The sequence below is a fragment of the Sceloporus undulatus genome, chromosome 1, assembly GCF_019175285.1.
Source record: "Sceloporus undulatus isolate JIND9_A2432 ecotype Alabama chromosome 1, SceUnd_v1.1, whole genome shotgun sequence".
NCBI lineage: Eukaryota > Metazoa > Chordata > Lepidosauria > Squamata > Phrynosomatidae > Sceloporus > Sceloporus undulatus.
This window is the reverse complement of record NC_056522.1, coordinates 128,108,046-128,132,589: the sequence shown is the minus strand read 5'-3', so window position 1 is coordinate 128,132,589 and position 24,544 is coordinate 128,108,046. Positions and strand designations below refer to the sequence as shown.

At 38.8% G+C, this 24,544-nt stretch overlaps 1 protein-coding gene across 4 annotated transcripts in view; it reads left to right on the top strand.

Annotated features, from left to right (window-relative positions):
- SMAP1 (small ArfGAP 1) overlaps positions 1 to 24,544 on the top strand; it is an 84,750-nt gene that overhangs the window by 40,057 nt on the left and 20,149 nt on the right. For 2 of the 4 annotated variants that reach the window (XM_042476892.1, XM_042477061.1), the window contains 2 exons: positions 1,191 to 1,268; positions 19,661 to 19,745. In XM_042476892.1, coding sequence (XP_042332826.1) covers positions 1,191 to 1,268; positions 19,661 to 19,745 — 163 coding nt within the window. Of the gene's footprint in view, positions 1 to 1,187; positions 1,269 to 19,660; positions 19,746 to 24,544 lie in introns of all 4 variants that reach the window. The other 2 variants (XM_042476803.1, XM_042476979.1) reach the window with 1 other exon arrangement.

Genomic DNA, 24,544 nt, shown 5'->3' with positions numbered 1-24,544 from the left:
TGCAGTAGACTACATACTTTACTTCTCTTTGTTGTATTCTGTGTCCAATCCTAAACAAATGTATTTTGTACTAAGCTTTAATAGGGTATTTCCTGTCATAAATTCTTCCCTACAAATAGTTTCCAATGGCCTGTTACAGACTGCCAAAATAAAGCTGCTTCGGGTCTCTTTGGAGGTATGCTATTTAAATGATGCATGCATCCTAAGAATCCGGAAGCTGCATCAAAAGCTGCACTCCGGTGCTTAGGAATGGAGTGTGGCTTTGGCGCGACCTCCGGACTCTTAGGACCCATGCATCATTTAAATAGCATACCTCCAAAGAGACCCGAAGCAGCTTTATTTGGGCAGTCTGTAACAGGCCAATGAGGAGCAGTTTGGCAACTTTCACTTGCCTTCCTTGAACTCAGCTTAAATATTATATTTGCAGCAGGAAGAGTTAAAGTAGGAAGTGCAGTATCCTAAATCTAATGTCATGTTGGAGTTGTTATTCACCCCCCCCCCCCCCCCCAAAAATGCAGTGGAAAGGCAAGACCATCCCCTCCGGTTGTCACAGTAAGGTACTTGTGTCTGAAGTGAAAATTTTAATCATAGTTAAGAGGGACTTCCTTTAGTCTATTCATTGTTAGTGTCAGCATAGAAATAACGTTTCACAATGGTGAAAGCTGACCAAAGTTACTCAAACACTATTTTTGTAGTTCTGTGAACTTCCAAGAAAGTATCTGGGCAAAACCTATGGCAATTTATCAGATATTACAGTAGCTATGAGACTCAAAGTACCACCCAATGATAGCAACATATAAGTCTATACAGTTGGCCCTTCTTATACACAGATTTTTTATACATGGGTTCAAGCATCCACGTATTGAAAATGTTTAAAAAAAGTATAAATTTCAAATATCAAACCTTGATTTTCCATTTTTATAAGGGACACCATTTTTCTATGTCATTATATTTAATGGGATTTGAGCATCCACGGATTTTGTTATACACAGGGGATCTTGGAAACAAACTGCAGCGTATAACAAGGGTCCACTGTATATATTTTTAAATATAACTCTCCATACCTCACTGAGATAAGTGCATTTCTGATATACTGATTTAAATAATAAGTTTGGATGCAAATATGGTATTGATATTTTAAATGTATGTTATATATAATACCTGCTAATATAATATCTTTTCAACAGAAGGAGAAGGAAAAAAAGAAGGAAGAGAAAAAGAAAGACATAGAACCAGAAAAACCCTTGAAATGTTTGGGAGTTGACAAGGTAAGATTTACTTTTCCCTAACTAATACAGCATGTCCGCGCCATATGCCGGTGCGCTATACATGGCTTTAACCTTATGCGGAAGCTTAAGCCGCTAGAAAATGAATGGCACGCACACCGTGCTGAACACAGGAACACTCCCCCATTGAAACTAATGGGGTTTGAGCATACACGTTTTCCCCTATGTTTGCAATTTGTCATTGCAAATGTTTAAAACAAATACAACAAGAACAACATAATAGTTTGAATAGTTGTGAAAGCTTAAAAGATGACAGTACTACCTAACTGTCAGCTGGAAATAGTGGCACAAAGAGGCTTGTGGATTTGTGGAGTGATTTTTTTTTTGTTCTTTTCAATAAAAAAAAAAACTTGGATTGTGTTGTGTAACACTATAGTAGTGCTCCAAAACTGTTTTAAAGCACGTCCTATATAACCAACTTTTGCCAACTGTGTTGTAGTTTGTTTAAAACCAGTGAATTCTTTAGAGTCCATTATAACTGTGGCCTTATATAAAGAAATAAACTAGGAAATAGTGAAGGAATGAAAGCTTCCCTATTTTGTTACTTGAGTTGAGGATTGATTTGATTGGAATAATCTTGAATATTTTTAAATTCAATTTAAAGGAATACAATGACATCTAATAGAGCAATCTTTAATGAACTGTTGTAAACATTTTTTCTTTATTGATGTTGATGCTACTGATAAATAAAAGGAATTTAAAAGTAAACCAAAAGAATAAACACGGTTCCTTAATATAATGATTGTCAAGAGAATTTATTTTTAAACGAGTGTTTAATTTCCCTTCCTAAGCAGTGAAATATAAAACAACATAGACAGCTTCTGCTATTGAAAATGGCAACTTACTTCCAAAGTATTCTCAAGGGACTAGACCTCAAGTATCCAAGGTAAACCCTCAACTCTTAGTATTGAGGACTTGCTACCAAAGCCTAGGAGGATTATTTGAAACAGGTAATTAAAGGACCTGAATAAACAGGCCAAAATAAAACTGCTTTGGGTCACTTTGGGGGTATGCTGTTTAAATGACACACACATCTTAAGAGGCCAGAAACTGTGCCAAAGCTGCACTACAGTCCTTAGGACTGGAGCATGGATTTGAAGTGGCTTCTGGCCTCGTAGGACGCATGCAGCATTTAAACAGTATACCTCCAAAGTGACCTGAAGCAGCTTTATTTTGGCCTGTCTGTTCGGACCCAAAGTTAACCCTTTTGTCCCAGCTCTTCCTATAGAATCCCTGCTTCAATTTATAGTTTTTAAATTTTATTTTTGTTTTGCTTTGTGGCACTTAATTCACCTAGAGCATGAATAGGGAACCTGTAGATGTTGAATTACCACTGTCATCATTACTCACCAATAAAACCACGTTGACTAGGGAGTTGATGAAAGTTCATCATTGACATCTGGAGGGCAGATTGTTCTCTATCACTGAACTACAGTATGTAGCCTTTTTTTTTTTCATTTAAGATTTTTAGACCAGTTCTTTCACTTCTGTCACAATTGTTGTAGTCATTGAAAAATTTTGTATCACATACCAAAGCTAGTAAAGCACCTGTATGGATAACTTGAGCATCTGTTTTTCATGTTCTTAATTTAGGTCTTGAGTATCATTACATCATTGGCATTGCTTATTTATCTTTACTACTGACTGTCATACCTTCAGTAACTACTTCAGTTTCTACACGAAGTGAGGCATTGGTGTAAGCCACATTCTCTTTGGTACCAACACACATCTCTTTTCAACCATATCTAGCTTTGGTACCAGTGGTACAGGCATTCTGTGCAACTTTGGTATTCAACAACATCAGATATTCAACAACATCAGATATACCTACCATGCTAATTATTGAGCCTACAAAAGGAAATTCATCTTCAAATCTGAAGTATCCTGAGTCCAGTTCAGCATCACTGTGCATCATGGTGGTGTCCTTATCCTCTCATCTTCCTAATTCTATCAGGATCCTGCTGTTCCATCAGAGTATAGTAGTCCATATCCTGGTTTTCATGAGAGCAAGTATCTGACTTCAGATTTGGCAACCTTGGCAAAGTGATTTCAGGTGGTAATAATAATAATAATAATAATAATAATAATAATAATAATAATAATTTGTTTTATTTATATACCGCTATTCCAAAGATCATAGCGGTGAACAGCAAGTAAGCTAATTAGCAAGTAAGCTCTCTGATAGGTATGTGGCACTAGTTGTTCCTATGCTTCTGGTTATAAGCAGTCAAGGAGTCATGGCATCATCATCTGTCCTTTGAACATCCACACAATTCAGATTCAAGAGATGACTGTTTTTGTTTTGTTTTGTTTCATTTGTTTAACTTTCCAGCCCAGTACTGTATTACTGCTGAAGGGAGTTCAGAATAAGTCTAGACAAAATGTTTATATAATTCCCCTCAATTCAATTCTACAGAAACCCTGTCTTGCATGAAAGCTATTAAATGTGCATGTTGAGATACCAGCTATTCTATGAAAGATGACCACTTTCTCCAGTGATTTTACAGAAGATAAGTTGACTAAGATTGTTCATAATGAAGATTGTTGCCTTATGAAGCAACAGACAAATCTTTGTATCCTTTTGGTAACATGACTGGCTTAGATTAGTGGGATTTCCTCAAATGGTTAAATACACAGGCCAGAAGAACTTATTTTTTGAACAGAGAATTTTCAGGCTTGCAGGCATTCCATTTCCTAGTTTTCAGGTACCTACATACCTTCATCCCAGGGCTTGGAGAGTTCTTTTCTGTCACTTTAACTTTCTATTAACTGTTCACCACCCACCTCAAACTTCAGCTCTGGAATTTCATCAAGTGTCAAGACAATTCTGCAGACAGCTGCAACCTCACACCATCCTTTAATCTTATCCACTGCTGATTGAAGCTCTTTGATACATGATGGAATCATCAGCCCAATTCTGCAGTGGAGTTGGAGTGACATCAGTTTGGGCATTCAGTCTTGTGTGCCTGAACTGGGCATCATGTTTGTACCTTTTCTCTAGCCTGTCTGTGGACAAGACAAATAGCCAAAATGAGAATGATAAAGTGCAGATTTATTTTGCTGACACACAGCCACATTCCATTGTGTTTTTTATGGCTTAAACGATGGCTTAGGTGATGCATCTCTGATAATCTGATGTACTAAGAAATGGGGCAAGTGTATTATCCATATGGACAGTTGCTTTGTCTCTTAGGCGGGTTACAGACCGCCCTCAAGTGGCCGGTCTCCCGCCGCTGCCATTCGCTGCGGAGGGAAGCCCCAGCGGCCAGACCGCGAGGCTTACGGCCGCAGCAAAAAAGGAGCGCCGAAATGGTGCTCCTTTTCAAAATGCGGAAGTGGCGCCATGAGGGGCGAAGCGCACCCTTGTGGCATCACTTCCGCCACGTCACATCTGGACGCTATGCGTCCAAGACGTCAAAATGGCAGCGCCCATGTGGATGGGTGCTGCCATTTACAACGCGCTCCGCGCGTGTTGGGGCCAGGGCCAGTTAGGAAGGGGCGACTCTTCCTAACCCTAGCACGGCCCTTCCTAACCCTAGCACGCACGGAGCGCGTTGTAAGTGGCGGTCTGTAACCCGCCATAGTGTCATAAATTTACCCTATTCACACTTGCCACAGAAATATGGCACCTACCAGAGGCAGTGAGGAAACTGTCTCCTTGATCCTTTAACCAACATTAAATTTATTTATAGTTTGCAGCATTTGACTGGTTTCTTCCCTGTTGCAAGGATGCACTGCAGGTTTATTTAATGTATTCTTTATTCTCTGGAGTCCTACCCAGCTGCTCCATAAGTATTTATTTGGTTGCAGTTTCAGTAAACAGCTTTCCTTTCAGTATCATTTCGGTATTTTATTTTTTTGTTCTGTCATCAAACAGTTCATTAAAAAAAAACAACCCGAGCCCTTGGCTATTTCATCTGGTTTCAGTATGTGCTTCTCAGTGACCCAATGTTTTAGTTGTGCTATTGGTCAACTGCAGCCTCAGACTTTTGACCCTAAAGATGGCTATTATACAGCATGTATTGAAGCAGTGTATCCCAGTATCAGCACAATGTTTTTCTACGTGAGTAATCGTGATGATTCCATTATACTATGAGATTGCTCAGTTACAGATTTTTCCATGTTATATGAGCATTATTCTAGTATTTTTGCTTCCTCCTAATTCTTTTCTTCAAGTTGTACTACTTTTGGAACTGATAGCAGCTTTTCACTATGTGCCAAGATGAAGCTGTGTATTGATGAACAGTGCTCTCTTTTGTGGTATTTTGTATTAACTGCTCACTCTGATCTGCTTAATAATCTACCATGTTTGTGATGCACAGAGACTATGAAGAAATAAGCTAGATGCTTACTTGTAATTGTAGTTCTTTGAACAGTCATCAACATTCATATAACCCACTTTCCATTCCCTTCCACAGGAATTTTTCTACTTTTTCTTCCTGTTTTTTTTTAACATCACGCCTGTACTAACTTCCAGAAATGGGAAGGGTGACTATCATACACCTCGAGTGTGCAGAATCAGGGAAGGTTTTGACTACCTGCAAAAAGCTTGTCAGCTCCAGTGTGTTTTGGACAGAGCTCTGCACAGAAGCAGAACCATATCTGCAAATGAATATATTAGTTGAAGAACTACAGTTACATCTAAGCAACTTATCTAAAATTAATATATTAAAATATTCAGGTTCTTCTGAAGAATATTCCCCCCCCCCCCCCCGCAATTTGAGGGCCAGATAAATGTTCATTATCTTAACATTATTGTGTTGTGCATCTCTTACTGAGTGGCAGTTCTTGTTCATGTAGCAATTATGAATACTAAAAGATTAAATGACAGTTTGCTGAAAGGCAAATGGAATTAATTTACATGACCAATAATTATAGTATCATGTATTGGCTTCTGGCAGTGGGGGTCAAAACTAGTTACAGGCTTTTTATTAATATAAACTGCAAAGTAATCTGCATTCTAGTAGTAAGAAGTAATTCACAGTAATTATCATAACTACATATTTTAAAAGAGAACAACAGTCTGCTGAGATACGCACACACATGCACACACATGTGCATGGGGAAGCGGGGAATTGAAAGTTTGGTATTTAAAAGCTTCTACTTATCCAAGCACATTAAGTACTTTAAATAGTATTTAGTTTGCATTTTTGCATATTTATTATTTGCTAAGAAACAATGGAGATGAAACAAAATAATTCCCATACATATTAGGAGAGGGTGCATAAATAAGTCTCCTAGAACATGTCTCAAACCAGTCTTCGTCATTATACAAATTGTAGATTTGGTGCTTCTGGGCTTATAATTCCTGAGATATGTTTTTATGAGGGTGGGGGGGGGGGAAGTTTCAATCTTGTATGTACAGTATTTTTACAAAGTGCACAATTGCAATTTGAGTGAAACTGAATAAAATACTATAGAATTGGCGAAACTTGCCAATTCAATTTGCTCATTCATGAAATTCATGAAAATGATGTGTGATCTATATTGACTGCAATAAGATAATACAGTGGACCCTTGTTATACACTGGGGTTTGGTTCCAAGATCCCATGTGTATAACAAAATCCATGGGTGTTCAAGTCCCATTAAATATAATGACATAGCAAAATGGCATCCCTTATAAAAAATGGGAAATCAAGGTTTGATATTTGAAATTTATACTTTTTTTGAACAATTTCAAATGGTGGATGCTTGAATCCATGTATAAAAAAATCCGTGTATAAGAAGGGCCAACTGTAATCTTGCCAGCTGTCATCTTCTGGCCTGGTGGGAGTAAAAGGACAGGCCCAACGCCATTCGATTAAGAAGAAGAGCCCTCCCTCCAATCTATCTGCCTTGGTCCAGGCCTCAGAGGTAGAGAAAAACTGCTGGACCTGATCCCCTTCCCCACCACCATTCCCTTCTCCTTTTGTGTCTTGTCTTTTTAGATTGTAAGGCTGAGGGCAGGGAACCGTCTTATTAAAATAATAATTGTAAGCTGTTCTGAGAGCCTTTAGGGCTGAAGGGCGGGATATAACTAATGTAAATAATAATAATAATGTCACTTGCAGCCTTCTTAAATTGTCTCCTAGTCATAAAATATTGGCCATCTTTTCTCTGATAATAAAGTGGTGTACTAAAGTTCATCAGCATCTTGAAGAGATTTCATGATAGAAAAGCCAAAGAAAGCAAATTTGGAAGTAAAAGAAGGGATACAATGACCATACATTTAATCTGAGAACCTCAGTTCTAGATAAATAGGCTACCCTTTATTCCACCATGATCTAAGACTTTTCCAGCTCGAGTGAATATATGTGTTTCAAATATTCCTTTCCACTTCCTGCTGCTAAAGACTAAAAATATTTCTTAATATAGTCATATTTTCAGCCTCAATAGATTTATCTGAATAATGCTCACAAAGTTGGTTTGATAAGAAAAAGTTTCCTGCCTGTGGTGTATCTTTTTGGTTCTCTGTAAACTTATTGTTTTTGTTATTATTTTTAAATTTGTATTGCTGTTATATGCCTTCTAGATACTCCAGTAATGGCGTCCCTGTTACAGGTTTTCATGACAAGATTTATTTAGAGATTTGTCATTGCTGGGAGAGTGTGACTTGCCTAGGGTCACCCACTGACTTTCTATGGCTCATGGGGATTCAAACTATGGTCTTAATCTAACACTCAAATGACTATACCATTCTAACTCTCAAAACGCTGTATAGTTCAAAAATGTTTTGATTTGAAATTCATAAGCCACATTGCTAAGCTCCTCAATATATGTGAATTGAGAATGGCTTGTGGTATCCAAAGTGTTCTGAAAAATCATTAATTCCCATGTTGGAAACTGCAAAACAAATAACCATTCAAGCCTGCTTGGCACATCTTATATTGATCAACTGCCTGTTTTTCTACTAGCCTGCAAAGAAATAAATGAGAAATAAAGCAAATTGAATTCTTCTGTTTTTCCCTCCTCCCAGATGATGTCTGAAAGAAATAATGATAAAACAACCAGACTTGGAGCGTGTTAAATGAGAGAAAAACATAAATAGATTGAGCAGTGTTAAGCCTTTAGTCATTTAAACTGTGTGGGTAAAATCAGACATCGTGCCAGCAGAATTCAGGTAGTGCAACTGGATCTCCCCCTCCCCACTGCCCTAAACTATGTTTTAGAAGGTTTCCCATACTTTTGGTCAGTATTTGAGGACACACGGATTGGGTGAAACACACACACACACACACACACACACACACGGTTCCAATGAAAATATACATCACTGCCTCCAAAAGTACAGGTTTATCTTTAAAAATAAGTAAAACATCATCGAGTTAAAGCCTCTAATGAAGCTGGGCAAGGCTTTTCTTTATAAAAATTTTACTGTTTATGCTGCTCAGGATTTGAAATGTCCCCATGACTAAGAGCCTGCTCAGCCTCCCCTTTGTAGCTAAAGAATGGTCACAATTAATTGGAGTTAGTTTAGTAATTTTTTAAAAAATGCACCAAGCAAACAGATCAGGTGAAGGGTAGATTGGCAGATTGGCTAATCAATAATAGATACTATCCATCAAAGAGAGCAGTTTTTTGTCCTCTGAATTTTTCCATTAGCTACAGTCTGCACAAACGTGGTAAGCAACTTTAAATTTTAAGATTACCCATGCCTATGAGTATACTAAAATCGTGAACCGTAGGTAATTAAAACTCTCCAAGGTGCTTTAGTCAGTACACTGGCTGTGGGCTAAATTCACTTGTCAGTCCAAACTATATTAGGCCAATTATGTGGTGGGCCTTAATAAATCAAACCTGTATATGTTCCATTAATCCCTATGGGTCTGTTCTAGTTGTAATTAACAGTTGGGTTAAAACCTGTATGTTTTCCAGGTTTAGAACTGACAAATATTTTAGAATTGCCCCGGTTTAACAGGATGGTCTCAAACCAGTATATGGTGGAGAGGAAATGATGCTGAAAGCCTTTGACAATTCATTTTTCTTGTTTGCACTTAATGTATATACTTGTGTACAGGTTGAAAACTTGTAGTCAAAAAATTGACCCAAAAAAACCTGGGTCAACTTATCCACGAATCAATGTAAGTACTGTACCTTAACTCTTAACAACAACAAAAGAATCGCCGACTTCTCTGAGTAGAGTGGTGAAAGATGAGAGCTTAGTTTGTCCCAGGCTAACCTAAAAGAAGCACTGACCATGTCTACTCTCTCCACCAAGACGTTACTTCTGGTCTTGTTGAATGCCTGGGCAAGAAAAGGCAGCAGAGGCTCTTTGGCGCTTGCCGAGCAGCACTGAGAGAATACAGGGGATTCATGCTTCTTTTAGGTTTTCCTGGGGAAGGGGGGGGTAAGCTCTTGCCTCTTGTCACTCTGTTCAGTGAAGAAGATTTTTCTTTTTTAAAAAAATTAAGAGTTAATACTGTACCTTAACTTTAATCAAAGAAAGAGCCATCCTTTTCTGTGAGTAGAGTGGTAAGAGAATATCTTTGGTTGCTGAAAGGTTTCTCTCTTTTGCCATCTGAAGCTCTCTTATCCAAATGCTACAGCAAGTCACAATGTAGTGGTAGCCATTTTGTTTGCATGTGTTACTTCCATTATTGGATGTTATAACTTCCCAAGAAAGGAAGACCTTCACTTTTATATGCTTAATATTGCAATAAATCCAAGTGTAAGCTTGTGATTCATCCTGTTGTTAATATAGTACTTTAAAATAGAAAAATTAGTGTTTCCCCTCTCAAAATGAATTCTGAGAAGAACCTGAGAATGTTGTAAATTGTGTCATTCAAGCTAAAGGTTATTGAACTTCCAAAGGGATCCAGTAATTCTGTAGCTGTGAGAGAATTTCAACTTATTCTAAGAGACTGGAGGAAAAAAAGAGGCTGCACTACAAAAAATGCTGAAGTCAATGAAAGTGCTGCATTGTAAACCTGCATCTACTGATGAAACAGAAAAGAATCTGAATGCCTAGGTCACAGAACAGAGATGAAATGGCTACATTCTGACTCAGTCTAGCATTCAGATAGGAACACATAATCTGGCACAGATGGCAAAAGGACAAAAGCAGCAGCCAAAGACATTGCACACTTCAAATCATTGGCTTAATGGAAATGCTATGGATTTTGCCTTCACCAGCAAACAAAGCAAACAGAAGCTTTGTAAAGTGTTAGATGAAAGAATCATTTCATGCAATAGATTTGTTTATAAAGCAGAAACAAAAGAATGACATCTATATAGCTAACTTTAGTAATATGGATATAAACCCAGTGACTTTTATGCCTGGTAATCAAAATACAGAAAGCATTGGTGAAAAGACCATAGTTGTGAAAACACAGTCATGAAAAGTCATGGGTCACAAAAAGATCCATTTCAGTCCCCCTATCTAAGATATTTGTGTGTATTTCTCAGCTTTTCTGATTTTAAATTAGGGCGCGCTGGTGTCACAGTGGTTAAATGCCTGTTCTGCACGCCACAAGGTTGTGAGTTTGATCTTGATTTCAGTAAGGCTTTTGACAGGGTTCCCCATGACATTCTTGCAAACAAGTTAGTGAAATGTGGGCTAGACAGTGTAACTGTTACATGGATTTGTAACTGGTTGACCAGCCGAACCCAAAGGGTGCTCAACAATGGCTCTTTTTCTTCCTGGAGAGAAGTGACCAGTGGGGTCCCACAGGGCTCTGTCCTAGGCCAGTGCTATTCAACATCTTTATCAATGACTTGGATGACAGAATTGGGGGTATACTTATCAAATTTGCAGATGACACCAAATTAGGAGGAGTAGCTAATACTCCAGAGGACAGGATCAAAATTCAAAATGACCAGAACAGGCTAGAAAGCTGGGCCAAAGCTAACAAAATGAATTTCAACACGGAGAAATGTAAGGTACTGCACTTAGAGTGGAAAAATGAAATGAACAGATATAGGATGGGTGACACCTGGCTGAATGAGACTACATATGAAAGGGATCTGCGAGTCCAAGTACACCACAAGTTGAACATGAGTCAATAGTGCGATGCGGCAGCTAACAAGGCCTATGTGGTTTTAGGCTGCATCAATAGAAGAATAGTATCTAGATCAAGTAACAGTGCCACTCTATTCTGCTCTGGACAAGCCCCACCTGGAATAATGTCCAGTTCTGGGCACCACAATTTAAAAAGGATGTGGAGAAACTGGAGCATGTCCAAAGGAGGGCGACTAAAATGGTGAAGGGTCTGGAAACCATGCCCTATGAGGAATGACTTAGGGAGCTGGGGATGTTTAGCCTGGAGAAGAGAAGGTTAAGAGGTGATATGATAGCCCTGTTTAAATATTTGAAGGGATGTCATATGGAGGAGGGAACAAGGTTGTTTTCTGCTGCTCCAGAGAACAGGACCCAGAGCAAAGATGCAAGCTACAGGAAAAGAAATTCCACCTCAACATTAGGAGGAACTTCCTGACAGTAAGGGCTGTTCAACAGTGGAACACACTCCCTTGCAATGTAGTAGAGTCTTCTTTCTTGGAGGTCTTTAAACAGAGGCTGGATGGCCATCTGTCGGTAATGCTTTGATTTAGATTTCCTGGATGGCAGGCGGTTGGACTGGATGGCCCTAGTGGTCTCTTCCAACTCTATGATTCTATGATTCATTGCTATCTTTTTGCAGACAAGTGAAGACTTTTTTGTTCCAGGAGGCATTTGAGAATTGATTACTTAGGAAGAAATGAGCCTGGTATAATATGCTGGGTTTTCTTTTCTTTTTCTTTTTTCTTTTCTTTTCTTTAATGGTTGTTGTTTTAAATTGGTTTTAATTTTTTGTTATTGGAATTACTTTTAACTTTTCTGTGCTATAAATTGTTAATTTTTTTTAAACAATGTCAGCAATTCTGAGTCCTAAACCAAAACAAAGGAGAGCTTGTATCTATCTGTGGGACATCCAAGTTTCTGTACCGCATAAGGTCCATATTGGACAAGTACTTGCTTACTGTTACTGGATATCTCCACACATTTCAATATATATTTTTCAAGCTGTTACATCAGTTAATCCTGACCACTGATGAAGACTCTTAGTCGAAACGCGTTTGGTCTTGGTTGGTTTATTTCTCAGTTGTAATGGGCTTACTGTGTTATACCTTTTATTTATCTTCTTGGAGGTGTTAAGAACCTTATTTGTATCTGTACTAGTACTCTGTATGTATGACACTTCCATACATTTGGTACATTATTTGGGATTTACAGTTCTCTAGCCTAGTACATATTGGTAACACCAGCCCTTTATTTACATTTGGGCTTTGCACACAGACCAAAACAAGTCAGTCTCGCATTCCATCGTTTTATTTTATCCTAATAAAACTACTGTGTTTTTATAGTTTTTTCCCCTAGACTTTTTTGCACTAAAATGTGTGTACCCAGTTTATTGGGGGCAATTAGCTTACACATTGTAAACCACTTAAGGAGTGATTAGTTCACTGATAAGCGGTACAGAAATGTACTTGCTGTTACTATTGCTATTGCAAAGTTACCATGTTAAAGTTAAAGGCTGTAATCACTGCTAAGGCAGTCTCCATTTTCTTTGCTTTTCCTTTACATCCTTTTTGATATGTACATATTTTCTTAGTCCTGCCTGCGCCTGGTCGCCTCCCCACACGTTGCACAGCCACAATTTACCATCATTCCCTCCTCATATAGCCAGACTTTAGGGTGGGCATGGGCATTAAAAGAATTTGTAAGTTCCTGTGCATAATTTTTGCTTGCTTCATCCTTTATATCCTGTATTACACGCCCTTACATTTTACCCACAATTTATCCAATTTATCAACTTTGCCCCCCAGATCCGCCCACCACCTACAGTTGGCTCTTCATATCCACAAGGGTTCTGTTTCGGCCCCCTTCCCCCATGGATAGCAAGTACTGTGGGACCTCAAGTCCTGCTCTCCTCAATGGATGTGTGATGTTGGCGCAGCTTTGTGCACATACCACCATTGGGGAGGACAGGGTGGGACCATCTGTGAATGCTCCAATCTACAGATGGCAAGCCTGCAGAAGAGAAGAGCCAACTGTACATGAGGTTGACTTACACACGAGTATATACAGTACTAAAAGAGTATCTGAAGAATGAGGGAGGGGAATGGTTAGCCGTTAACAGTACAGTGGGACCTTGGTGTCTGCGGGGGATCCTTTCTGGAATCCCTTGTGGATACCAAAATCTGTGGCTGCTCAGTGTTCCCAATGGCGGTGCATGCATGGGGCCATGCCTCCATTAGGAACAACAGGATGGAGGCTTACCTGAAGTCCCATTGTCCCTAATGACAGCTTGGCCATGTGCACACAGTGCTAGTGGGGACAGCAAGGGCTGCCCCTAATGGCAGCGCGGCCATATGCATGCACCGTCACTGGGGACAATGCGGGCTTGCCATTTGCGGATGCTGAAATCTGTAGATGGCAAGTCCACATATAGCAAAGCCCTGCTTTACTTGTTTTGTGAACAGAACAAAACAAAATATGACACCTATGAATTCAAGTTCCATCAAGCACCTGCATAATATTAATCAATGAATAAATAAAAATTGACCCTGGTATCTGGTGAGAGTCCCTCTCTCTAGATTCCAGCTGCCATTCTGCTGTCCTCTGAGGGAGCCATGCACAGCTCCATTGTGCCTTGGTCTTACTAGCCTCTGAGAGAAAAAAGAGCAGCCAGCATGTGCTGGACATAATTCTCTCCACACACATGCCCTTTTCCTTGCGTGTCCTTTCTTATTTAGATGATGAGACTGAAGGCAGGGAACTGCCAAATTAATAATATATAACCTGCTCTGGGAACATTTTTTTGCTGAAGGACGGGGTTTAAATACTTCAAATAAAATAATCTTTCATAAACATTATTGTAATGAATATATTCAGTTAGATTTGCAGCAGCAAAAGGGGTAAAGTGCTGTAGCACTTTATAGGCTGCTGTGTCTCACTGTATTCATTAATATAGTATATTGTATGATGACCCCTTTCAATTATGTCTTATTCATCAAGTACCCCAGCATGAGTGGATGTGTGCACCTTTGGATACTGCTGGATGCTGCTTTATTAATATTTTACAAAAATTGTGTATTAGGCAAGTCAACCAAAAAATGAGGAATCTCCAGTGCTGTGTGCAAATGGAGTTGAAGAGATACAGGCACATATTTCATCATCAGAACATTTGGTCACATGCCAGGAATGAATATTTTTCCACACTAAGCAACAGCTTTAATTATCTAGGGCAAATGGCTGCTAGTTCTGTCCTATATTGGGAGGTTTCCCTTGTAGGTAGACATGTGTGAAGGCTAATGTATCTTAAAATGTTTATCTATATGCTGCTGCAGATAGAAATAGGTCAGACAGTGGGGTTGTTCGTATAATGGTTAGTGTATGCTCTTTAATCCTCATCACAAACCTTCATTAATGTGCAAGTGCTCTCTAACTGTTAATGCAGTTTTAATCTGTTCAGAGGGGATACATACTTTCTGAATCAAAGCAAGGTACATGTTGTATGATAATATAGGGCAAATTAGAACTTGGAATATAGCTAATTAATGCTTGGGCAAACCAATAGGGAGCGAGGATAAAATAGCATTTTCCATAATTTTAATCAGTTCTGAAAAGAACTGAGCTGCCATTGACAAGATTGAATAGCTGTATTGTAAAACATATGTTTCTTTCATCTACGGACTTCTGTATAAATGTCTATTTTGTCTAAAATGTTTACTTTTAAAGTGTTAGTAAGTTTATTCATGTTTGGACCATTCACATGCAAAACAAGTATATATGGGTAAAAAGTATAGCATGGAATAAATAGCATGTAGGTCAAGAATGCTTTTAAAAATTCAAAAAGATTAAAATACTTGGATATAAACAACAGTGCTGTGATTAGATAAGAACATACAGAGAAAAATCAACTGAAATGTTGGTGATAAACCTTGCCGAAATTTTCATTGCTACTATTGTGAGTTACCATAAAGTCAGTATCAGACAGGAGATAGAAACTCTTTTCTGAAATAGTATTAAGAGTGTAAGCAAAATATATCCATCCCCCAAAATCAGATCGTGTTTCTGCATATAAAGAACAAAAGAACAAATAATGAGGTAAATCCTCAATTTCTAGAGCCCCACAAATACACAAATGGAGGGCCAAAGTGGTGTGAGAATATCTGCCATCGATTATAGCTATAGGCATGGTTTGAAAGCGAAGGGATGTAAAAACTAGCCAAGTTTTGAAAATGTAAGCTTTACTAAGTCAGCAAACAGCCTTTTTATGGTCAAATTTGTAGAGTTTAAGCCATTTTGAAGAATTAAAATTATTACATATACTCATGTATAAGTTGAGAAATTTTAATTAAAAATTTGACCCAAAAACATGGGTCGACATCCCTGGGTCAATATAATATGTAACTTAACTCTATTCAAGAAAGGACCTATCCCCTTCTCTAAGTAAAGTGGCAAAAGGTGAGAGCTTAGTCCATCCCAGGAGGACCAACTCCCCTCTACTCTCTCCACCACGATGCCACTTCTGGCCCTTTTTTTGAATGCCTGGGTGGGAAAATGGCAGCAGCAGTGGCTCTTTGGCACTTCTCCTCAAAGGGGCATTGAGAGAAGGTGCAGAGGGCTGGGTTTGGTGCTTCTTTTATGTTCTTCTATGGTCTTCTTTGTTAAGAGTTAGTTCTGACCCTCACATCCTTTTTAACTTGTGCACTTTTTCTTAGCCCCGTCTGCACCTGGTTGTCTCTCCCAAATATCATACAGCCACAATTTACTGTAATTCCCTCCTCATCCATCCAACCTTTAAGATGAGCACAAACCTGCTGGAATTTTGTTAGGTTCTTTGGCATCATTTTCCTTTGCTCCATCCTTTACATCCTTTGTTAAATGTCATAAGTTTTATCCACAGCTTATCCAGGGTCATATCAAAATCTATAATTTTGGCCCCCACACCTGCCCTCAACGCCTATATGAGGTTGACCTATATATAAGTATATGCGGTATTAATAGCTTGTCTATCTAGGTGAACCCTATAGCCAAAAATGTACTCACTGAGCTTCTTGTCAAATAAGATGCAATTGAGGAAACCTTCAACTCCAACTTTTGCAGTTCAATAACTGTTCAAAACAGAACTTGGGAAAAACCCTGACTGAGGAATCTTTTAAAGTTCTCCAATAATTAAGTAAAATAAAATGAATGTGAAATCTTGTGGAAGGAAAATCAACCTCTGCCCAAATTAAAGCTGCAGAAGTTCCAGGTGGAAGAATTAAATATTTCTTAAGAAATGTTTTCTGAAGGGCCTCTATTTTAGCCATCTGAGAATCATCCCATCTCCTGATAGCAGCACCATATAAAATCTGGGCAGTGATTTTGCCCTGTAATGTTTTTCAGTGCTGGAACAACCAGGCAACTCTTTGCAATGCTGAACAATCTAAGGATAGTTCCAATAAAACTCAAGGTCACTGCTCTAGTAGCTTCTATATGGGACTTCCCGAAAGGGTTTTCTGTAAAATGAATGTGAATGTGTTTAAATTCCTTGACACAGTTCAATCTGGTTATCATTGATGGACGATTGAAAATGAGAACGAGAATACTTCTAAAGTGAAGCACCTTGTAAAATCTATACTGTGTGAGAAATTATTTTGCTAATTGACAATTGTAAAGCTTTGATATTACTGCTAGTTTGAAATCCAGATGAAAGAAAAATCCAAAAGTTAGTTTTTTTGGTATCCTTAGCTTAAGAGCCAACGTTGTGTAGTGGTTTGGATATTAGAATGGAATATGACCCTGGACTCTGGAGACCAGGGTTTGAATCCCGGCTCGGTCATGTAAACCCACTGGATGCGCTTGGGCCAGTCACACGCTCTCAACCTCAGAGGATGGCTATGGCAAACCTCCTCTGAAGAAACCTTTCCAAGAATACCCCAGGATTAGGTTCACCTTAGAAATCCCCATAAGTCAGAAATGACTTGAAGGCATCATAAGAACAAAACTGAAAAGAAAGCTTAGAGAACATATTAACTTTTGTGGCAAGCCTAACAGAGCATTTATCAGTGGCAGTATTTATTCCATTTTTAAAAAAGGGGTGTATATATTTATATAAAAATAGAATTCTAGAGCAATTGACATTCTGAAATGAAATGTGGAAAATTATGTAAGAAAACAAAGCAATTCATATAATGTTCTTATGCATATCTTCTAAGACATGAATCCCATGGGTTCAGTGAGGGTTACTTTGAAATAACTAGTGTAATTACAATTTTAATATTGTCATCACATAAGTTACAATACTACTATAAATTTATATCATTTGATTACAAAACAGGGCTGAAAAATATGGAATGGTTTTTCAGACAAGAAATTTTCAGTGGGAGTAATAGCTTTTTAATGTGTAGTTAGTGAAGTATATGAAAAGGGCATCTGAACAGTCACACAAAAATATCTACAAGTCCTGTGCAGACTTTTAGAAAATTGCTTACATTACTTTCGTGCCGTAAGGGAGTTTTTATATATTTAAGGAATCACTTTAAAAGTTCATTGCCATAAAGACAGTTAGCAGAAAAAACACTCCTATTAGTTTATATTTAAACTTGGTTTGTTCATAATGAGAGTAAAAGAAGGGTTTGTTTAGTAATTATGGAAGAAAGTTAATTGCAAACTACATTTGATGAAACCAGAATGCCTTAAATATTTTCAATAAAGGATTTTTTTAAGTGGCACATGATAGTATATAGTTTTTATTACAGACAGAATGCTTACAGTGAATTCAGATGTGGAAATGGGTATCCATATTTTGTCTTTAAATTGTGTAAACCATGTTCTTTCACTGTTGACTGAGGGACCTGTTTATGGAATATTTGCTACCCACCCACTTCTGCCTTGTGAACAAACAACCAGGAGCACACTTCCACCACAACCCCAAAGGTGGAAGAGGGTGGCTGGAGGACTCCACGGAGATCTCCTATACAGTAATCCTTTATATAAAATAAAATGGTGTAGTATTTGCAGGCTGCAGAGAGACACAGTTGGACAGAGCAACTTGGATTTTGGGCTGGCCATCAGCCGGTAAGCTGCTGTTGCTGCCAAGGCTGCACATCCTGGGTCCTATCACCTGCCACTGCCAGCTTCTTGTGCTGCTTGCTTCCTGCCATCCTGCAGCCCAGTTTTCTTACCACCGCCACCACAGCCATCAGAAAGTTCACTTTATTTTTCATGCATTTTTTTTTAAAAAGTAGGTTTTTAAAATCTCATCTATGCCTCTCTGCAACATCACATCTATGTCTGTCTCTGCAGCCCACAAATACACCAATTTATTTTATTTAAGGATCTCCATTTCTGTGCTGCAGGAGATTTTCAGGCAGCCCTCTAGCTGCCCACATCCAGCACTCCTGGTCATTAGTTACTGGTTATTAGTTAGCGAAGCAGAAGTAGGAGACTGGCAAATAATTCCCAAATCTAAAAATATCCAAAATCCAAAACACTTCCCAAACTTTTCTAATAAGGGAGGCTCAGCCTGTATTGCAGTACAGCTACAGCTCTACTACAATATTGTAGTACAGCTCCAGTTAATGCTTTTCAAAGGTACTTTGAAAAATACCCGCTAGAGAGGTGAGGTTCTCACCAGGCAACACCATAAAAGGAGGTAGCCAGGTAGAATGGGATGATTTCATAATTTTAGCTCTGCTCATCAACCTGTGGTGGTTGGCAGTACACAGTTGCCTAAACCCAATTGTTTCCAAGCTAAAAGAGGCCCATTGAAGCAATGAAAACTTGGTAAATTAATACTTACATAAATGGATTGAATCAGCTTGACTACTGTAATTGGGACTAACATTTGGATTTAGCATGTAGAGAGATCTTATAGCACCTTTGGGACTAATGGAAAGAAAGATATTGGCAGCATGATCTTTTGTAGACTTAAAACTAACCGGGCTATATCTTTGGATTCTACCATTTGGATTTAGAACATTGTGTGTGCATGTATGAATCAATAATTATTGCCTGTTTAATAGGATTATAGTTGAAAATGCTACACAACAGTGCTTCATTTGCTTTTGCACAGTATACTGACATGTTACCTTAAACCGTATGGTAGCCATTTTTGTAACTATAGGTAATTTGAGTGTCATGCAAGGTAAAATTCATTTCATTAGATCATCACTCTGTCTTGTCTCTAAAGTTATCTAAGCTAATACAGTTTGTATAACAGCTAGCATTTTAAAATAACTTGTTTAAATACTGCTTAAACAGTATATAAATCAGCATATTTTGCAGCACTTTTTACCATGTTATGGTAAAAAAACGATATTTGACTTCTTAGAACAGAAACTAGGATGCTTTCAGATACAGAGTGAAGATGTATATGTTTATTTTGTTATGTTGTATATTGATTCTATAATTTGTTTTTAAATAAAGCCTTTGAAGAAAGAGGATCAACAACTGGAGCTGAAAGCCAGTCCTAAGAAAGTACCAGAATCCACTGTTGATCTTTTGGGACTTGGTAAGTAGTTAGCTCTCTCTGCCTTGTAAAAAAACAGTTGTGTCATGAACTATATTACAATAATCTATTGGATTGTTTATCTCCATATAGTCATATATTATTTACTAAATTGTAAAATGGTGCTGTATTGTGATTTACCTAGAGAAAAAGACTGAAGCAAATGTAGCAATGCTCTCTACTAAAATACAAGGAATGAGCTTCTTAGGGAAGTTGAAGCTATGAATGTGATCTTCAAAGAATTGTGGACTTTGACACTTAGTGTCTTTAATTTTTTTAAATAGTATTTGACTTCTTAGAGCAGATAGTTTCCTAATACTCATGCATACAGTTTCTATTAAAAGTCCACATTCTAAATAACAATGCAGCTAGTTTTGTCATTTGAACTGGATTTTTCAAAGAGAAGCCTCTACCCCAGTTATTGAGAGGTTTGCAAAGGCAGTTGTGAGATGAGATGTGATCTCTTTACCAGAGAAGAAAAATAAAGCAAAAACCTTTTGTGGAATCATGCTCTTGGAAATGCCTTCAAGGATGATGATGATGATGATGATGATGATGATGATGATGATGATGATGATGATGATGATGTAGATATAATTATTAAAGGTATTTTTGACTAGTCCTTCCTAGGATGTCAGGCTGGATATCTGCATGGAGTGTCGTTTGTAATGAAATGCTGAAGGCTTTCTTAAACTTAGCACATGGAGAATATTTTATAATTAGCTCATTCACAACAGGTCATTCAATTTCTAGTGTGTTGTGCCAGCATTTTCAAAAACCTAGTACTAATCAGAACTGTATCATTCTGCAACCTGTAACCCAAAAAGAAACATTTCTGCTGGAATACTTAAATTTAAGAATATGTCATCCAATTCATGACAGTATACATTACCTAAAACCAGTTTCTTTCACTGCACTAGGGTTGTAATTAAGCATTGCCACTGAAATATTACACATTTACTAGCATTCTCCAACAAATCCAATATTTGTGGAAAATGTCATTCTTAGAATAAAATGGGGCAAGTTAAGCAGTCTGAATTACTTCAGTTGACTTGCCATAGCTTGAGTGATTAAAGCAGGAATGAAAATCCTTTTTTTTTCTTTTAAGGATCCCCTTCTCCTGTGAGTAATTTGCTGCGGGGAGAGATACATGTTGATAGTGGATGAAGTTGGAGCTAGTGGTAGATGAAACCATCCTTTATTCTCTGTCTAAAACTCTCTGAAGTGCTGATATCTGTCAGCTGCCATGGTCTTCTCCCACAAAGGTCACCATCTTCCTGTCCAAATCACCATCTCTCTGTATAGCAGCTCTGTCCACTTCTCTGTCCAGTACCTGTATGCACAAGTGCAAAGGCACTGGTCCAATAAAGAAGAGCAGAATCTCCAGTGGCCGGAGAGCTAGATGACATTCTGGATCCTCCTCCTGCAGCCTGCTTGGTTTTTCTACTGGCTGCAGAAGGGAAGGCTTCTTTTCTTTTCCAGCCAACATGGAAATACACGCAGCTAACAGCAGAGGAACAGAGTGCTCTGTCCTTCCACTAGCACTGTGCTGGCTTTGGAAGAGGCCATGTTATTCCCTAGGACCTTTGCAGCCAACGTAGATATTAAGTGGACAGAGTTATCTCCTGCTGTAGCACTGCAGTCGGCGAGGGGGGTTCTCACTGCGAGCCAGACCCTCACCCTGGGTCAGAACGGAGACACAACAGCTACAAACCAAGGTCCCAAGATAGACCCAGAGAGAGCCCTTACCTGGAGAGCCTAGGGAGCAACACAAAGCTGGGGAAGTCTGGAGCCAGACCCATGCAGGGGAGCTAAGTGGCAAGTGGCTAATGGCAGTGGAGAAGGAGGAGCCTGGAGAGACTAGGGGGAGGAAACGCCACCAGGATGTGGAGAGGTGCAGAGCCAGATGGAGGCAGAAATAGACTGAGGGAGGGGAGGATAAAAAGTGGAACGGCAGAAACTCAGAGCGAGGAGGAAACTGTGGTAGTTTGGGTGCTAAGGGCAGATGCAAACGTGAAGGCAGAGATTCAGGTGGGCTGAATTTGAGTTTGCTACAGAGAGACAGATAGGATTAATGGCGAAAGAGCTGGGCCAGTGGTGTGATGAGAAGCACCTGGAAGAGAGAGTGAGCAGAACAACAAAGGACAAAAAGACCAAGGGACCTGGTGGGGTCAAGGAAGGGAAGAAGGACAGGGAAACCTTGAAGGCTGGCTTGGCTCAGGAGTCCTAAGTCCTTCAGGATGCAATCTCAGTTCCTTGCCCTAGTGGGCTAGGGTTTGAGGCCATGGACTGAGGGGCAAAGTATGAGTGGGAAGCAATGGAGAAGTCCCCAAAATGTGCTTAGGAAGGTTTGGGAGGAAGAGTCAAGCCTCAGAGAGAAAGACACAAACCTTGTTATGTTTGGAGATTATCACACAGGGTTATAAAATGAGAGAAAAGGGGAATAGTCCTGTCATTATAGCGCAATTGCATGAAGATTTTCACATGACGTCACGCTCATCCAGTACTTCTCCCATGAATAATCTGGTATCGTCCCATAACTTCTTATTAACAGGAAACGTCCACAAATGGTTTGCCAACAGTGCTTCATTTGCGCTATTGCAAAGGCGTAGAAGCTAATGATGATACATTCATGCTATCAGGGAGTACTGTCAGGGAGCTTTTCCCAGACTGCACTTCAGCACAGGAAATTTGCTCTGATTGCTACGATTGTTTTCAGAGTAGATTTCTTATGATGCAGAACACTGTTTTATTTGAAATGGATATGTATCATGTTGTTAACTATAGAAATGTTATTTAGTTCTGTTTCGAACTGAACCAGATTTTTTGGACATGCGTAGTAGCGCAATAGTGACTCATGCACAAAACATCCAATCATGATGCACTAACGATGCAGCAGTGCAGTCGGCTTTTGTATGTGGAACATGACCGCGTTTTTGTTTTGCTTTTATTTCATTGTTATAGTGCGATTTCGCAACTGTGGAACTATAGATCACTATTGCGTTATGCTTCCATTATCTTCAAACAGTACAATTGTTGTGGTATTGGCCCTAGTGTGATAATCTCCTTTGTTCTAGGTGAGGTGATGTTAACCTTCTTACATGTATTCATTTGCAAATGTTAATAAACTTTCTTCAATTGACTGCAGAGACAGTGAAACAATGTTTGATTGGGCATGGAAAGCCCAGTTCCTCCCCTTCCCTCCGGGGGGTCAGAGGCACACTTGCCTGTTTGGGTGCTAGACATGCATGTCATTTGAAGTTTCCTTCTGAGGCTGAGAGAATGTCACTATCCAAGGACACAGAGCGAGTTTCCATGACTGAGCAGGGCCATGCTGGCTCCCTGGAAATCATAGTTTCCCTCAAACCAAAAGAAGAGCTTGGCTCATATATGGAGAGGCAGATAGGAAAGAACATACAAGACCAGAAATTGAATACAGATTAATTTGTTGGGAGAACCAGATGTTTAATAATAAATATTTTTTTACAGAAATTGGGGGAATGTTCTAGTATGCTGCTTTACAAAGAATTGCAGTGAGGTGAATATATTAGTAATCTTGTTGAGTTTTTTTTTTTTTGAGTGGAAACACTTTGTTGATGTATGTGCAGGATTCTTTGAATTCTGGTCATTGTTCTGGCACAGTTTTGTCTGGACAGCTTTAAAGAATCTGAAAATAATTGTATACTATGGGTTTATTAAGTCATTGTAGTTGGGCATATATATATGGATGCAACCTCTTTATTTTGTTGTAGAGGTAAAGCAGTTCTGTTCCAGATTAGGGTGACCATATGCCCGCCTTTTCCAGGACATGTCCTACATTTCAGTCTTCTGGCCAGGAGGAATTTTCAAATTTCCTCCATCTTGAGCATCACTAAGAAGCATGAATTTGCATTTTCATTTTGGGGACCAAACTTATAGATTTGTGACTTTTTAACATGGTAGTAGCTGGTGAGGCAGGCTCATCTGCCTGCCTTCTTTCTCTGTGTTTTGCTTTTCATGCATGCTCACTAGGATATGTCCTGGCTGTTATAGCATTAGCACACAGCTATAGTGGATTGACTAGGGCCCAATTCCATTATTTTCCAGCTCAAATGTTATTGTAGACATGATTATTTACTGCAGGCATGCTGGTGCAACCCAGTAACAAAAATGTTTCTCAAATCCTTCCATATTGTGCTCTGAATGCCAATGCAGCTTTAAAAAGCTTCCAGCTAGACAGAGGATGAGAAAGGAAAGTGGGGGCTGAGTATAAAAAAATCTTTTTAAAAAGGAGTTTCTTTGTCAGAGACTTCATTAAGCAAGATGTCCCTCTGTCAAATATGGGCTAACTGCAGATAAAATGGCTAGTGTGGGGGGCCTTCCTAACCATTTCAGCAACAGATGAAAACTGATAACATTGTTATGAATTTTGGTTGATCAATTAATTGGTTATCCCATTCTCCTTCTTAATATAACATACTAAGTAACAGGACAGCCCAGCATTTACAGAGGTATATGATAATTCAGAATTACCATTGTGGAGTTTAAGCAGCTGACAAATAAGCCACTTTGTAAACATGGGGAAGCAATACGCAGCTTTTTAATTAGCTGTATAAAACATCCTTATTGGAGGAGCAGAAGCTTACTTTCTCAAGCCTGGTTAAAACAGTGCATTCAAAATATTATTCACCTGCAGCACTTGCCACTAGATGCATCCCTACACCTACATACAGATTGTTATGCTCAGGAGATGAGTGTTAAAATTTCAGTTAAAAGATGTAGTAGAAAAAACACCAGTGGTTCAAAAACTCAAGGAGAGTTGA